Source organism: Cherax quadricarinatus, chromosome 37 (assembly GCF_038502225.1).
Source record: "Cherax quadricarinatus isolate ZL_2023a chromosome 37, ASM3850222v1, whole genome shotgun sequence".
Taxonomy (NCBI): Eukaryota; Metazoa; Arthropoda; class Malacostraca; order Decapoda; family Parastacidae; genus Cherax; species Cherax quadricarinatus.
This window is the reverse complement of record NC_091328.1, coordinates 6,527,663-6,543,451: the sequence shown is the minus strand read 5'-3', so window position 1 is coordinate 6,543,451 and position 15,789 is coordinate 6,527,663. Positions and strand designations below refer to the sequence as shown.

At 37.3% G+C, this 15,789-nt stretch overlaps 1 protein-coding gene across 1 annotated transcript; it reads right to left on the bottom strand.

Moving 5' to 3' along the window:
- Positions 1–2,046: 2,046 nt before the first annotated feature.
- LOC128701693 (glutathione S-transferase Mu 4) lies at positions 2,047–15,589 on the bottom strand. The gene is made up of 5 exons (XM_053795555.2): positions 15,433–15,589; positions 9,562–9,702; positions 5,221–5,400; positions 3,975–4,070; positions 2,047–3,485 (listed from the first exon to the last, which is right to left on the bottom strand). Exons 1-5 carry the CDS (start codon positions 15,466–15,468, stop codon positions 3,285–3,287), a joined length of 654 nt encoding a protein of 217 aa, XP_053651530.1. The 5' UTR covers positions 15,469–15,589; the 3' UTR covers positions 2,047–3,284.
- Between the last annotated feature and the right edge of the window lie 200 nt (positions 15,590–15,789).

Sequence of the window (15,789 nt, the reverse complement as noted above, 5' to 3'; positions counted from 1 at the left end):
TTTTTGTGAGAATAAATATTCAAAGTGGAAAGCAAAAGAATGTAAGAGGGACGTGGGGACGTGACTAATGAACAGAGGAAATGTTATTTTAGTGCCAGGAATGTCTTTCTTGTTTATTCTGGACCCTATTCGGAAAAAATTGGCATCTTTTGAAATTTGTGTGAAATTGGCAAAATTGCTAAATCCTGACCACTGTATTGGATAGTTGAAATCGGTAAATGGGTGGTTTCTTGTACTCATTCGATAGAAAAAATGGAGTTCTAGCGAAATAGTTACGATTTTTGTCGACTAGTACACTGGAATTGGCCGAAAATAGGGCTCAAAGTGGGCAAAATCGCCAATGCGTGAACATCTTGATATCAAAACCGCTAACTTCGCGAGAGCATAATTCCGTAAGTTTTCCATCAAATTTCATACTTTTTGTGTCATTATGATCGGGAAAAGATTCTCTATCTTTTCATAAGAAAAATAATTTTTTTTTTTTAAATTTGGCCAACCCTGAGAACAAGTCTCTGAGAGGGCCTGTCGACCCTGAAAGGGTTAACCCTTTGACTGTCGGGGCCGTATATATACGTCTTACGAGGTACCGTGTTTGACGTATATATACTCAAATTCTAGCGGCTTCAAATCAAGAAGGAGAAAGCTGGTAGGCCCACATGTGAGAGAATGGGTCTGTGTGGTCAGTGTGCACCATATAAAAAAAAATCCTGGAGCACGCAGTGCATAATGAGAAAAAAAAACTGACCATTTTTTTAAATTAAAATGCCGACTTTGTGGTCTATTTTCGTGTAGTATTTATGGTTGTATTCTCATTTTCTTGGTCTCATTTGATAGAATGGAAAACATATCATAGAAATAGAAGTGATTTTGATTGATTTTACTATAAAAAGAACCTGGAAATGGAGCTCAAATTAGGGGAAATGTTTGATTTTTGCCAATGTTCAAAAGTAAACAAATGATGTCATTGTCCAATAAATGTCCAACTAGCCATTCTAATATGCAGTCATGAATGGGTTGATGTTATTTACACAATTATTACAGTATTGCAGTAGTCTGCACAATAGTAAGTCTTCTATTTTTTGTTTGAATAAAAATTCAAAATAGAAAGCAAGAGTAATATCAGAAGGGCCTGGAGACATGACTGATGAACAAAGAAAATGTTATTTTAGAGCCAGGAATGTCTGCATTATTCATTCTGGACCTTATTTTGAAATTGTCATATTTTTTAATTTTCGTGAAATTGGCCAAATTGCAAATTTCTGACCACATTATTGGGTAGTTGAAATTGGTAAATGGGCAGTTTCTTGTACTCAATCGATAGAAAAAATGGAGTTCTAAAGAAATAGCTATGAGTTTGGTCGACTGGAATAATGGAATTAGCCGAAAATAGGGCTCAAAGTGGGCGAAATCGCCGATTTGTAAATATCGCCGAGGTTGCTAACTTCGCGAGAGCATAATTCCGTCAGTTTTCCATCAAATTTCGTTTTTTTGGCGTCATTACAATCGGGAAAAGATTCTCTATCATTTCATAAGAAAAAATAATTTTTTTTTTTTTGAAATTTTGCGACACCAGGAGACACCTCAGGATTAGGGGTTGCGACAGTCAAAGGGTTAAAGAGGGAGAGTGTCAAAGATGGGGCAGTCAGTGAGGAGGGAAGATAAAGGGTGTAGAGTGGTGATGCTGCCGAAGGTAAATTCTGCATGCTCGCTGATAGACTGGACAGTCCAACAGAATATGGCAAGCTGAAATTGGAAAGGGCTGCCACAAATCCAGTCACTGTCCAAGTCTCAGATAATGCTATCTTCTGGCAGATAGGAATTGAAGAAAAAATAAATAAATCTAGTCTAGGTCTCTGGTCAACCTTGGCAAACATCTTCAGTATTTTTACTGCTCTGCAACAAAATTGTGGTGATTTTAGCATTATAAACCAGCTTGTACAGCAAGATTTTCAATTCTGGGGGTTAACAAAGCTCGTTATCATTATGACTGCAGCCAAACCTTAACCCATTCAACTCTTTGGAATTACAAGTGAACAAAACAATGGACAAGGCAGACCTTTTTTTTTTTATTAAATTTAAATGTATTGTATGTACAGTAAGGCAATGTATTAAATTCTTTCCTAAATATGTAAAAATCATACATAATGTAGTCTAGTCAGATAGTACAAAATTTATAAATACAGACTGTACTTATAAGTTATGTACATGTATATCTTTGCACTTTAAAGAAAATTCTTACCATTTCCTACAAAGCAAAATCTTCATTATATTTGCAATAACAAAAAAATGCACTAATTACTTCTGTAAGGTACATATTAGGATTTAAGAAGCAGGGAGTGAATCCCAGCACACTATGTCTAATAGTGAAATCAAATTTGATTTTTTGGCAAAGAATGAAAACTAAAACACCTTCCACATATTAGCTGCTATGTAGTCATGCAGACCATCTAACAAAATAAGAATTCAGCAAGTTACTTAAATTTAAGGGTTATCAAAGAATTTGTCCCTTTAGCCCAGCATTATCAATTTGGTCTGACACTCCTTACTTGAACCAAGATAAAATAAAAAGCCTCCCACTCTAATTATATCATGCAGTATATTAAACATATACAGCATATAATTACCAGCTGTACTCACCATACACATTATCTCAACCCTACTTTGCTTTAGTTTAATTACTAGCGTTGTTCATATACTTCCTTAAAATATAATGCACAACTATTAACTAAATCTAATAACTATTTATAATTTTACACTAAACCTTGTCTTTAATTCTCCAGTATAACATTATGGTCAAGTTTAAAGAAAAGTACTTGTCCCAAAGACAATTAGTACTTACAAGAATTTAGTATCAGTCAGGTAGCTTGTACAGCTTGCTCCTTCAGTAGGCAAAATATTCTTCCTTGCCTTACCAAACTGGTTGAAAAATTATGAATTTCCCTTCAAAGAAAAAATTTTGTATTAACTGTTTACAAATCAATGACTGTCTTGAAAAATAAAGAATGTTTACTGTATTAACTATTTACAAATTAATAATTTAAAATAGTGCAAAATTTACTACAGTCTGGTCTGAAGCCATGTGATAGTGAAAATATAATTGAACAACACTGTAGTGAATCTTTCTTTTATGTGGAAAAAAAAAAAAAAAATCAAACGCAAATGCCAACTTTTTCTAAAATGTATACGTGACAGTTATGGCATCAATTAATCCTAAAGTGTGTGATAATAGTAATGTGGTCACCTATCCATGTTTTTAAAATTCCATCAAATAGGTAAAAATCTGTTTATTTTGCTCCAAATTTGGCCATCTTGTTGTTCAGTGGTGCCTTCATGAACCTGGGAGAGGCCATGTACTTCTTTATGGGCTCCAGGTCCTCAAATCTTTTTTGAAATTCCTGCAGATTCTTAGCGTTCTTAAGGCATGTGTCATCCAACTGCAGGTGCTGGTCAAGTAGCTCGTACATCAGGAAATCAACAAAAGTTATCTGTAGGTTATCAAAGGAAGTTATTTTATTAATTATAAACAATTAGCAATATTTAGTAATGCCGATATTTGCTTACAAAGTGAAAACAATACACAAACAAGATAGTGTATTTACACATTAGTACAAAACTGGAAGGAAATTTTTTTAGACAAATTTCCATTTTTTATAGTGACAAACCTTAAATATTTCATAAATGTATTTAAGTATAGCAGCTGGCAAGCTCTTGTCCCAAGCCTTTAATAGCACCCCACCAATACATACCACAGTACAGTATGGTATTTTCATTTTACTTAAGGAAAACAAGAGCAGTTTATTTGATTATGTGCTGATTAATAAAAGGCCACTGTAGCAAGCTTTCAGATGTACAAGGAATGTTTAAGAGAAATGACTAAACAGTTGAAAGTGGAATACAAGAATCATTATATTCCACACTAATATTCTCCTCAAACATTTAATGGCTCAAGACAATGGCATATGTACTGTACTCACATTATCTCCAGCAAACCATGGCCGAGTTCCAAGAAACTCGGAGAACGTCTTTATAGTTTTGGGAAGAGCATCCAAGTACCGTTGCTTCTGAAGGTTCTGAGGGATCCAACCAATGATAAGCAATAAGACATTATGTACTTTAACAGCCAATACTGTTCATTATACCTAAATTAAATTTATTGCTACTATGAAGAATATAATGCACCAAACTGTAGTACAGTACATCAAATGTTTTATGGAATGCAAAGAAATTTTAATTTTGACGTAGTATAGGATTTGAATGAACATGTCTGTACCAGTCGACAAAGTGCAAGACCATGTTTACTGAAAGAAAAACAAAAAGTAAAATAGAAAAATTATAAAAAACAGGAGGCATGTACACTGTAATGTGTGCTCTCTCCAGTTATTAATTTTTTTTTTGTTAAATGGTTTGTACCATTTATTAAATTATACAAGTATTAGAACTTAGCATATGACTAGATATATAGTACAACAGTTGCCTTTAAGGTTTCATATACCTGTTTCTCCTTACAAAATTAGGAATTAAGTTATGATGAAAAAAACTCCTGATATTGAAGTTCCAAGACCATATTAGTAGATTCTCTGACAACACTTGTATGAACAAGACAGAGAACTTGGTAGTGATGAGTCTATGGACAATGGAGATCCCATTTATAAGAAATGTGGTATGAATATTATGCAGAGTAAGAGGTGACAAAATTAGAAAAAGTGAGGTAATGCAAAAAGCATAAATCAGAGCGGAAGAACAACTGCCGAGACAGTTTGACTTAGAAACTGGAGCAAGAGATGTATAAATCTGGGGTAGATAGAAGGTGTACAGGAGGGTGTGGAGGTTTTACATGTGCATTCAACAGGCATATGCAAGTGTGGTAAATCTGGGAATTTTAAGTGCTATAGGAGTGCAAGCAAAATTAACATTTAAAAGAATTCAGGGAAAATTGTTAAACCAATTCTGGAGGATGAGTATGGATGCTAAAATTAGAACTGTGCTGTCCATGTACTTTTGGCAAAGACAACTAGTGATGCATGGTGGGGAATGGTTTCTTTGAGTCAGCCAATTTGGTTAAATTTTTTAAATTGCCTAATATACAGGACTATAAAAAATATTTATACAATTCATTTTTGTTAATGTACAATTTCATTATAAAAATGCACTACATTTATTTGAGACCATAAGCACAAACGAAGCAGTTTAAAAAAAAAAAAATTGCAGTACAATACTTACAAACTCAAGGTAACAGAGCCTGACAAAGCCATTTCGAAAATCCATAGCTTGGTTCTCAAGAATGTCAACACGAATTTTTTCTTCTTCTGTCTTGCCTACGAGGTCATGTTTCCGGGAAATGTAGCGCAATATTGCATTACTCTGTGTGATTTTTACATCCCCATCTATGTAATATGGAAGCTGAGGAGTAGTAAATATGCTGTTAAACAAGTGACTATTCTATTTCATAAAGTATGCAAATCATATAAAGGAACTGAGAATGAAGTAGAAATATGCTCAAAACAATGGCAAGTGTTGTAGCCTATTTATAAGTCATAATCTTCTCATAATACAATGGTCACAAGAGCCTGCAACAAGAAAACACAAACTGCAGGTTATTAACATAAGCAGGAGCATTGCTATCAAGTACAAATGATACAGCTATAGCAAGACTTGCCAGGCTCTGGGACCCATGTGCACTTTAAAGGAATACGAAAAAAATTAGTTATAATCTTTATATTCTTGGGGAAGCACTAAACCCACATAGGTCATACAACACCTAAGGTATTGTAGGTGTTAAGATCTGATTCAAGGAAGGGAAAGGCAACTCCTCTTCTGATAAAGAGTATAATTAAAAGGAGAAATCTACAATCAGCATGTAATCCTTTCTTTATTTACTAATTAAAATACTGATTAATAAACACTTACAGGGAAGGTGTTTCCATCTGAAATTTTTTTTATTTTATTATCACACTGGCCGATTCCCACCAAGGCAGGGTGGCCTGAAAAAGAAAAACTTTCACCATCATTCACTCCATCACTGTCTTGCCAGAAGGGTGCTTTACACTACAGTTTTTAAACTGCACCATTAACACCCCTCCTTCAGAGTGCAGGCACTGTACTTCCCATCTCCAGGACTCAAGTCCGGCCTGCCGGTTTCCCTGAACCCCTTCATAAATGTTACTTTGCTCACACTCCAACAGCACGTCAAGTATTAAAAACCATTTGTCTCCATTCACTCCTATCAAACATGCTCACGCATGCCTGCTGGAAGTCCAAGCCCCTCGCACACAAAACCTCCTTTACCCCCTCCCTCCAACCTTTCCTAGGCCGACCCCTACCCCGCCTTCCTTCCACTACAGACTAATACACTCTTGAAGTCACTCTGTTTCGCTCCATTCTCTCTACATGTCCAAACCACCTCAACAACCCTTCCTCAGCCCTCTGGACAACAGTTTTGGTAATCCCGCACCTCCTCCTAACTTCCAAACTACGAATTCTCTGCATTATATTCACACCACACATTGCCCTCAGACATGACATCTCCACTGCCTTCAGCCTTCTCCTCGCTGCAACATTCATCACCCATGCTTCACACCCATATAAGAGCGTTGGTAAAACTATACTCTCATACATTCCCCTCTTTGCCTCCAAGGACAAAGTTCTTTGTCTCCACAGACTCCTAAGTGCACCACTCACCCTTTTCCCCTCATCAATTCTATGATTCACCTCATCTTTCATAGATCCATCCACTGACATGTCCACTCCCAAATATCTGAATACATTCACCTCCTCCATACTCTCTCCCTCCAATCTGATATCCAATCTTTCATCACCTAATCTTTTTGTTATCCTCATTACCTTACTCTTTCCTGTATTCACTTTTAATTTTCTTCTTTTGCACACCCTACCAAATTCATCCACCAATCTCTGCAACTTCTCTTCAGAATCTCCCAAGAGCACGGTGTCATCAGCAAAGAGCAACTGTGACAACTCCCACTTTATGTGTGATTCTTTATCTTTTAACTCCACGCCTCTTGCCAAGACCCTCGCATTTACTTCTCTTACAACCCCATCTATAAATATATTAAACAACCACGGTGACATCACACATCCTTGTCTAAGGCCTACTTTTACTGGGAAATAATTTCCCTCTTTCCTACATACTCTAACTTGAGCCTCACTATCCTCATAAAAACTCTTCACTGCTTTCAGTAACCTACCTCCTACACCATACACCTGCAACATCTGCCACATTGCCCCCCTATCCACCCTGTCATACGCCTTTTCCAAATCCATAAATGCCACAAAGACCTTTAGCCTTATCTAAATACTGTTCACTTATATATTTCACTGTAAACACCTGGTCCACACACCCCCTACCTTTCCTAATGCCTCCTTGTTCATCTCCCAGATGTTGCACGTGTCTTAATTTCATCTTGTCGGTATTATATACCATTCTTGCACATATGGGATGTTAGTGCTATCGGTCTGTAGTTCTTTGTTGTTGCTTTACTGGCCCCTTTGTGGAGTGGGGCTATGTCTGTTGTTTTTAGTAACTGTGGGATGACCCCCGTGTCCATGCTCCCTCTCCATAGGATGGAAAAGGCTCGTGATAGGGGCTTCTTGCAGTTCTTGATGAACACGGAGTTCCACGAGTCTGGCCCTGGGGCAGAGTGCATGGGCATGTCATTTATCGCCTGTTCGAAGTCATTTGGCGTAAGGATAACATCGGATAGGCTTGTTTTAACCAAATTTTGTGGCTCTCTTAAAAAATTCATTTTGATCTTCGACTCTCAGTCTGGTTAGCGGCTTGCTAAAAACTGAGTCATATTGGGACTTGAGTAGCTCACTCATTTCCTTGCTGTCATCTGTGTAGGACCCATCTTGTTTAAGTAGGGGCCCAATACTGGACGTTGTTCTCGACTTTGATTTGGCATAGGAGAAGAAATACTTTGGGTTTCTATCGATTTCATTTATGGCTTTTAGTTCTTCCCGCGATTCCTGACTCCTATAAGATTCCTTTAGCTTAAGTTCGATGCTTGCTATTTCTCTGACCAGTGTCTCCCTACACATTTCAGATGTATTGACCTCTCTTAGCCGCTCTTATTCTTTTCCGTCGCCTGTAAAGGGAGCGCCTGTCTCTTTCTATTTTACATCTACTCCTCCTTTTTCTTAGAGGAATAAGCATTGTGCATACATCGAGTGCCACCAAGTTAATCTGTTCTAGGCATAAGTTGGGGTCTGTGTTGCTTAGTATATCTTCCCAGCTTATATCAGTTAGGACTTGGTTTACTTGGTCCCACTTTATGTTTTTGTTATTGAAGTTGAATTTGGTGAATGCTCCCTCGTGACTAGTCTCATTATGTCGGTCTGGGGCTCCACGCATACATGTCTGAACCTCAATTATGTTGTGATCTGAGTATATTGTTTTTGATATGGTGACATTTCTTATCAGATCATTGTTAGTGAAGATGAGGTCTAGTGTATTCTCCAGTCTAGTAGGCTCTATTATTTGCTGGTTTAAATTGAATTTTGTGCAGAGATTTAAAAGGTTGTGCAAGTGTGAGTTTTCATCAGAGCTGCCTCCTGGTGTTATTACTGCAACAGTATTATTTGCTATATTCCTCCATTTTAGGTGCCTTAAGTTGAAATCCCCCAGGAGCAAGATGTTGGGTGCAGGAGCTGGAAGATTTTCCAGACAGTGGTCAATTTTTAGCAGCTGTTCCTTGAATTGCTGGGATGTTGCATCCGGAGGCTTGTAGACTACCACAATGACTAGGTTTTGGTTCTCGACCTTTACTGCTAAAACTTCCACTACATCATTAGAGGCATTTAGCAGATCTGTGCAAACAAGTGACTCTGCAATGTACAGGCCAACCCCCCCCCCCCTTTTGCCTGTTCACTCTGTCACATCTGTATAGGTTGTAGGGTCATACAGTGCCTGGGGAATGATAATCTGGTTTGAAGCAAAGAAAAAGAAGGTAGTCTAATTTCTTGGATCGAAAGCTATCCACCAGTGTTAAGGCATCTTCTCTGAAGGGATATTCATCATAAAACAATTAAATTAGATAGCTAACTTTCCTTGCCTTAAGGGTTACGAATACGTACTGTACATATTTTCCTAGCTTTATGCTGGTTGCTTTAAGGGGGATTCACTACTTACTATGAAATGTCCCATTTCTATTGGAAATTCCATATGGTTGACACATTCTCAGTATGCAACTGGTGCAATTCACAAAACATTCAAGATTTTTATGTGAAAATGCTGATGGCATGACTGTGCTTAGTGCAACTGCTACAGGTCAGATATGCAACTACTGCATAAAGTGAGGGACATTATTCTGATGTAAACATTAATTCTTGAAATGTCCAATTCCATAATGCAACAATGGATTTTTTTTTTTTTGGCCAAAGTGGGATAATATTACTAGCATGCTATTCACTATATACAAACCACCTTATCATCCACAACAGTACTCTAAACATACCACTGCACCTCTGTAGCTTTTTAAAACAAAAAATTTGCTCCATGCAGTTAAAGGAAAAAAATCAATGATAAAAGCAGTTTACAAAACTTACATTTGGAAAATCCAGCCCTAAATCTTCTTTAATATCAAACCAACAAGACTTATCGTAGTCTGGTGCTGGGCCACATACGTAAAATTTGTCTTCAAATTCTGTGCCAGTATATTCCAGTAAAAGCCTGATTGGCTGAGCAAGCTGAAAGAAATGTAGTCAGCATCCATCAATAACTATTAAAAAAAAGCTTTGCAGTTTAGGAAAAAAACTTACATTAGGCTACTAAATAATATTTAACTTCCAATTTCATGAATCTGCACATCAATAGGCTATGTGACAAAACAGTTTAGTTTGCAAACCTTGGTCTTTTGCAATAGTGTGACCTTACAATGTATAAGTGCTATTGCAGACTTGTTGCAAACAACTGCATCCATCTAAGACAACTCATAATAATGGATTCAAATAAAATGCATTTAAAAAGAAATTTAAATGTACCATTTTGGTGATATGTATACAGTAGACAAAGTATGAAGCAGAATTACAGAAAGTAAATCTACAGTAATTGAGTAGCTTGAAAATAGCTCAGTTAATGGGAAATGGTTGGATTTCATTAAGACCTGGCTTGCCCGTGGCAGTGGTCCTGCTGCAGTGTTCCTCTGTTCTTGTTTTTAAAAGGGGCAGTAGAAATATTAAAATGAGATCCAATGTACAAACATCTCTTGCAATAAAGACTCCAACTTAATAAAAATTTGTATACAGTGGAACCCCTGTTTTCGTTTGCCCTGGTTTTTGTCGAATTTGGTTTTCAACGACTATTTTTCATCAAAATTTTGTCCCAGTTTTCATTCATCTCGGTTTTTGTCGGTCCGCCATACCGAATGTGTCCACCTGTCCGCGCCCACACAAAGCATCCCACATGTTCTGAGTTAGTCTGGCTTTGTTTCTTGTCAAGTGAGCATTACCCTGCGCGTTCATCCGAAACATTTCCTAATACCAATCCATTGTTTTTTTATGCTTTTTTATTGGGTGCAACTGCTAAATAAGCAATCATAGGGCCAAAGAAAGTTCCGAGTGCCAGCCCTTTGATAAAGAAAGTGAGAAACATGATAGAATTCAATTGTGGCCAGAATGTGTCCTTGAGAAGGATTTTGAAGAGTCTGAGGCTGACCCTGACAACCCTATGCCTGTTGTGGAATCTATTGTTGGTTAGGGGAAGTCCATGGGGTTGAATGCAAGTGGCCAGGATGTGGAAGAGTTGGTGGACAACCACAGGGAAGAGCTAACCACTGAAGAGCTGCAACACCAACTGGAACAGCAACAGATCGTAGCTGAGGAAATTGCTTCAGAGGAGGAGGAGGAAGAGAGGGGAGAATGTGCCTTCTTCAGTGATTAAGGACATATGTGCAAAGTGGAGCGAGTTACAAAGTTTTGTGGAGAAATATCCCCCTAACAAAGCTGTTGCAAGCTGTGTCTGGAACATGTTCAATGACAATGCCTTGTCCCATTTTAGACACATCTTAAGAGACACCAGAAACAGACCTCTCTAGACAGATTTGTGTGACAGGGGTCCAGTGCCAGTAAAAGACAAAGAAGGGAAGTAACCCTGGATAGGGACTTGATACCTGAAGTCCTTATGGAGGGGCATTCCCCTTCCAACCAATAACCTGTCCTCCTCCCTCTCCCCTCTTCACATCTTCCATATGCCAACAAGAGTCAAGTGATATTAAATGTTCATTTATCCATTTCATTAGTCCTTTATATTTATTTCTCATTGTTTTCTGCATGTAAAACTATAGTTATTCTCTATAAAATGTATTTTTTGTTAATACTTTTGGGTGTCTGGAACGGATATAGGTTCACATTATTTCTTATGGGAAATATTGCTTCAGTTTTCGTCGAATTCGGTTTTTGTCAGACTTTCTGGAACGAATTAATGACAAAAACCGAGGTTTCACTGTATTTCCTACCAACAATACAAAGACAAATTATACACTGAGTTATACTGTGCAACATATCTCACATGTGTACTAACCTACGAATAAAACAATTTTTTAAACAGTACATTCTGAAAAGTAACTGGTTATGTTGAGCATTTATGGCAGACTAAAAAACTTAAAACTACTGGAAATTTTATACAGTAAAGTTAGATTTGAATATTAAGTTTAATTAACATGTCTGGGGATAAGCTTAAATGTATATTTAAACTACATTAAAACAGTTATGTAATATGAAAACAGTAATACAATATTATATTCATAATTCTGCCAATTATTTGGGGTAAAAATATTTTAGGGACATGTCAATGAGTATGAATGTTGATAGGAATCTGGATAACAGGCTGCATTAAATATTTCACATTATATTTGATCTATGGCAGAAAGGAAGCTTTCAGAATCTGATAGAGTATTTCATTAAATCAATTTGAAATATGTAAAATGTGTTCATTTGCTGCCTTCCATACTGTACTTATTATTGTAGTTAACTGCAAAAGACGTCCTGTTTAATAGTCTATGTCTAGATCTAAAGTAACATTTAAGCATTAGTATTCACAAATCCAGTAATTATGTCATGCCTGAAGTGCATGACATAATTATTGGATTTCATTGTACCTACCAATGCTTTATAACATTAAGCTACATTATCTGTACCACAAAGAAATAAAAATAGTATTGTATTCAACTGTATGGAATGTGTACTCAGGTTGTGTCAAACACATGGGATACCTGATAGTACATGGCACCAGTAATTGCTCAAAGCTCTCACACCTGTTCTATACAAATTTAGTTCTAAACATAAGTTAGTTCTAAATATTGCACTATGCATCAACTATTTTTTATGAATTGCATTACTACTGTTAATTATGTAAAAGCAATTACTGTATTCGTTTTGTTCAGCACTATATGCTATTGATCCTAAATGGATGAACAATAGATTAAAATATCTGATTGGTCAAAAGAGAGGCATATATAGGCAAATCAAAAGAGGAGAGGGGCAATTAAGAAATCGATATATTCAGTTAAAGAGAGAAATAAAAAAGGGAATTAGAAAAGCAAAAAGAGATTATGAGGTTAAAGTTGCAAGAGAATCGAAGACTAACCCAAAAGGATTCTTTCAGGTATACAGAAGTAAGATCAGGGACAAGATAGGCCCACTCAAAAGTTCCTCGGGTCAGCTCACTGACAGTGATAAGGAAATGTGTAGAATTTTTAACACATACTTCCTCTCAGTTTTTACACAGGAGGATACCAGCGATATTCCAGTAATGATAAATTATGTAGAACAGGACGATAATAAACTGTGCACTATTAGGGTCACAAGTGACATGGTCCTTAGGCAAATAGATAAATTAAAACCTAACAAATCCCCAGGCCCTGATGAACTGTATGCAAGGGTTCTAAAGGAATGTAAAGAGGAGCTTAGCACACCTTTGGCTAATCTTTTCAACATATCACTACAAACTGGCATGGTGCCAGATAAGTGGAAAATGGCAAATGTGATACCTATTTTCAAAACAGGTGACAGGTCCTTAGCTTCGAACTATAGACCAATAAGCCTAACCTCCATAGTGGGAAAATTTATGGAATCAATAATTGCCGAGGCAGTTCGTAGCCACCTTGAAAAGCATAAATTAATCAACGAATCTCAGCATGGTTTTACAAAGGGGCGTTCCTGCCTTACGAATTTATTAACTTTTTTCACTAAGGTATTTGAGGAGGTAGATCATGGTAATGAATATGATATTGTGTATATGGACTTCAGTAAGGCTTTTGACAGGGTCCCACATCAGAGACTATTGAGGAAAATTAAAGCACATGGAATAGGAGGAGAAATTTTTTCCTGGATAGAGGCATGGTTGACAAATAGGCAGCAGAGAGTTTGCATAAATGGGGAGAAATCAGAGTGGGGAAGCGTCACGAGCGGTGTTCCACAGGGGTCAGTGTTGGGCCCCCTGCTGTTCACAATCTACATAAACGACATAGATGAGGGCATAAAGAGCGACATCGGCAAGTTTGCCGATGACACCAAAATAGGCCGTCGAATTCATTCTGACGAGGACATTCGAGCACTCCAGGAAGATTTGAATAGACTGATGCAGTGGTCGGAGAAGTGGCAGATGCAGTTTAATATAGACAAATGCAAAGTTCTAAATGTTGGACAGGACAATAACCATGCCACATATAAACTAAATAATGTAGATCTTAATATTACGGATTGCGAAAAAGATTTAGGAGTTCTGGTTAGCAGTAATCTGAAACCAAGACAACAGTGCATAAGTGTTCGCAATAAAGCTAATAGAATCCTTGGCTTCATATCAAGAAGCATAAATAATAGGAGTCCTCAGGTTGTTCTTCAACTCTATACATCCTTGGTTAGGCCTCATTTAGATTATGCTGCACAGTTTTGGTCACCGTATTACAGAATGGATATAAATTCTCTGGAAAATGTACAAAGGAGGATGACAAAGATGATCCCATGTATCAGAAACCTTCCCTATGAGGATAGACTAAGGGCCCTGAAACTGCACTCTCTAGAAAGACGTAGAATTAGGGGGGATATGATTGAGGTTTATAAGTGGAAGACAGGAATAAATAAAGGGGATGTAAATAGTGTGCTGAAAATATCTAGCCTAGACAGGACTCGCAGCAATGGTTTTAAGTTGGAAAAATTCAGATTCAGGAGGGATATAGGAAAGTACTGGTTTGGTAATAGAGTTGTGGATGAGTGGAACAAACTCCCAAGTACCGTTATAGAGGCCAGAACGTTGTGTAGCTTTAAAAATAGGTTGGATAAATACATGAGTAGATGTGGGTGGGTGTGAGTTAGACCTGATAGCTTGTGCTAACAGGTCGGTTGCCGTGTTCCTCCCTTAAGTCAATGTGACCTGACCTGACTAGGTTGGGTGCATTGGCTTAGGCCGGTAGGGACTTGGACCTGCCTCGCATGGGCCAGTAGGCCTTCTGCAGTGTTCCTTCGTTCTTATGTTCTTATGTTCTTATTCCTTCCACAGGCTTCACAAAACGTTAACTTTCAGAATCTGTCATCATGGCTCACTACATTCCTACTGTAACCAAGTAACTAGTTGCATCTTCATCATTATTTAGTTACTCCACAAAACTGATGATCATTGAATCAGTTTGAAATATGTAATTGTTTTGTAAGCGACCATCTGTCATTAGCTACTACTATTTATGTATTCACAATTTTATCAACTAAATAAGACATGTGTAAATTACCTAGAATAACCCATAAAATTTACCTGCAGTAGAAGAGCTCTTAACCTGCCTTAAACCTCATTAATCACTACAAGTGTAAACTTTCCGTGATTACTAATACAAATAATGTTACCCGAAATGTTCAGGTATATTAGTGGCTTTCTTTGTACTTCACAATATTTTATAACATGTAAATCACACATTTGTATATTATGCAAAGAAATAAAAGTTTAATAATAACTTCAACAAGCTATCTTGAGTACAATTGAGCACAGAGCTAAACCCACAAGGGTTATATCGTGCCTAGGGAATAAAGGCTGGGCCAATCAGAATTTATCCAATTAAATGTAGCATAGTATACTAATTTCCTGGATCAAGAGCCCTTCACCGCCACCAAGGCGTCATAATTAAATTACTAAGGTTTAAATTAAACCTTCATAGTTCTACAATTAGCATCAACTTCCAAGAACACCTTCTAAAAGGCCTTAGGTTCAAATCACGCACAAAAAAACTATCCTGATTATGCTTGAATTTCACTATATAACTTATAAAGCACGGCTTGTCCATCCCGTGTATTTAAGCAAGGATTTTAACATTTTAAATACAACGCAACACAAAATAATGCAATACTCAACACATCACTGATGTCACAAAACAGCACATACAATAAAGAAAATATTGAATAATGTCAAAAACAGCAAGCAGAGATCATAATTACACCGCGAATATTCCAGTAGCCGAGCACAGGCGCCATCTTCCTGGTGTCTGAGAGACGGATGAAGCCCCGGCTGCTGGCACCTTGAGTCAAGCTGCTCCATTATATCTGAACCAGTGATGCTGCTCCACTATCTCTGAACCATTGAAGCTGCTTTGTTATCTCTGAATTAGTGAAGCTGCTCCATTATAACTGAACCAGTGATGCTGCTCCATTATCTCTGAACCATTGAAGCTGCTTTATCTCTGAATTAGTGAAGCTGCTCCATTATAACTGAACCAGTGAAGCTGCTCCATTATCTCTGAACCAGTGATGCTGCTCCATTATCTCTGAACCTGGAGAGAGTTCCGGGGGTCAACG

Excerpts from the sequence above, each read along its gene's own strand:
- LOC128701693 (XM_053795555.2), bottom strand. The coding sequence starts at position 15,468 with ATGGCGCCTGTGCTCGGCTACTGGAATATTCGCGGT. Across the intron at positions 9,703-15,432 it reads GCTACTGGAATATTCGCGGT|CTTGCTCAGCCAATCAGGCT; the intron begins GTAATTATGATC and ends CATTTCTTTCAG. Across the intron at positions 3,486-3,974 it reads CATGGTTTGCTGGAGATAAT|ATAACTTTTGTTGATTTCCT; the intron begins GTGAGTACAGTA and ends GATAACCTACAG.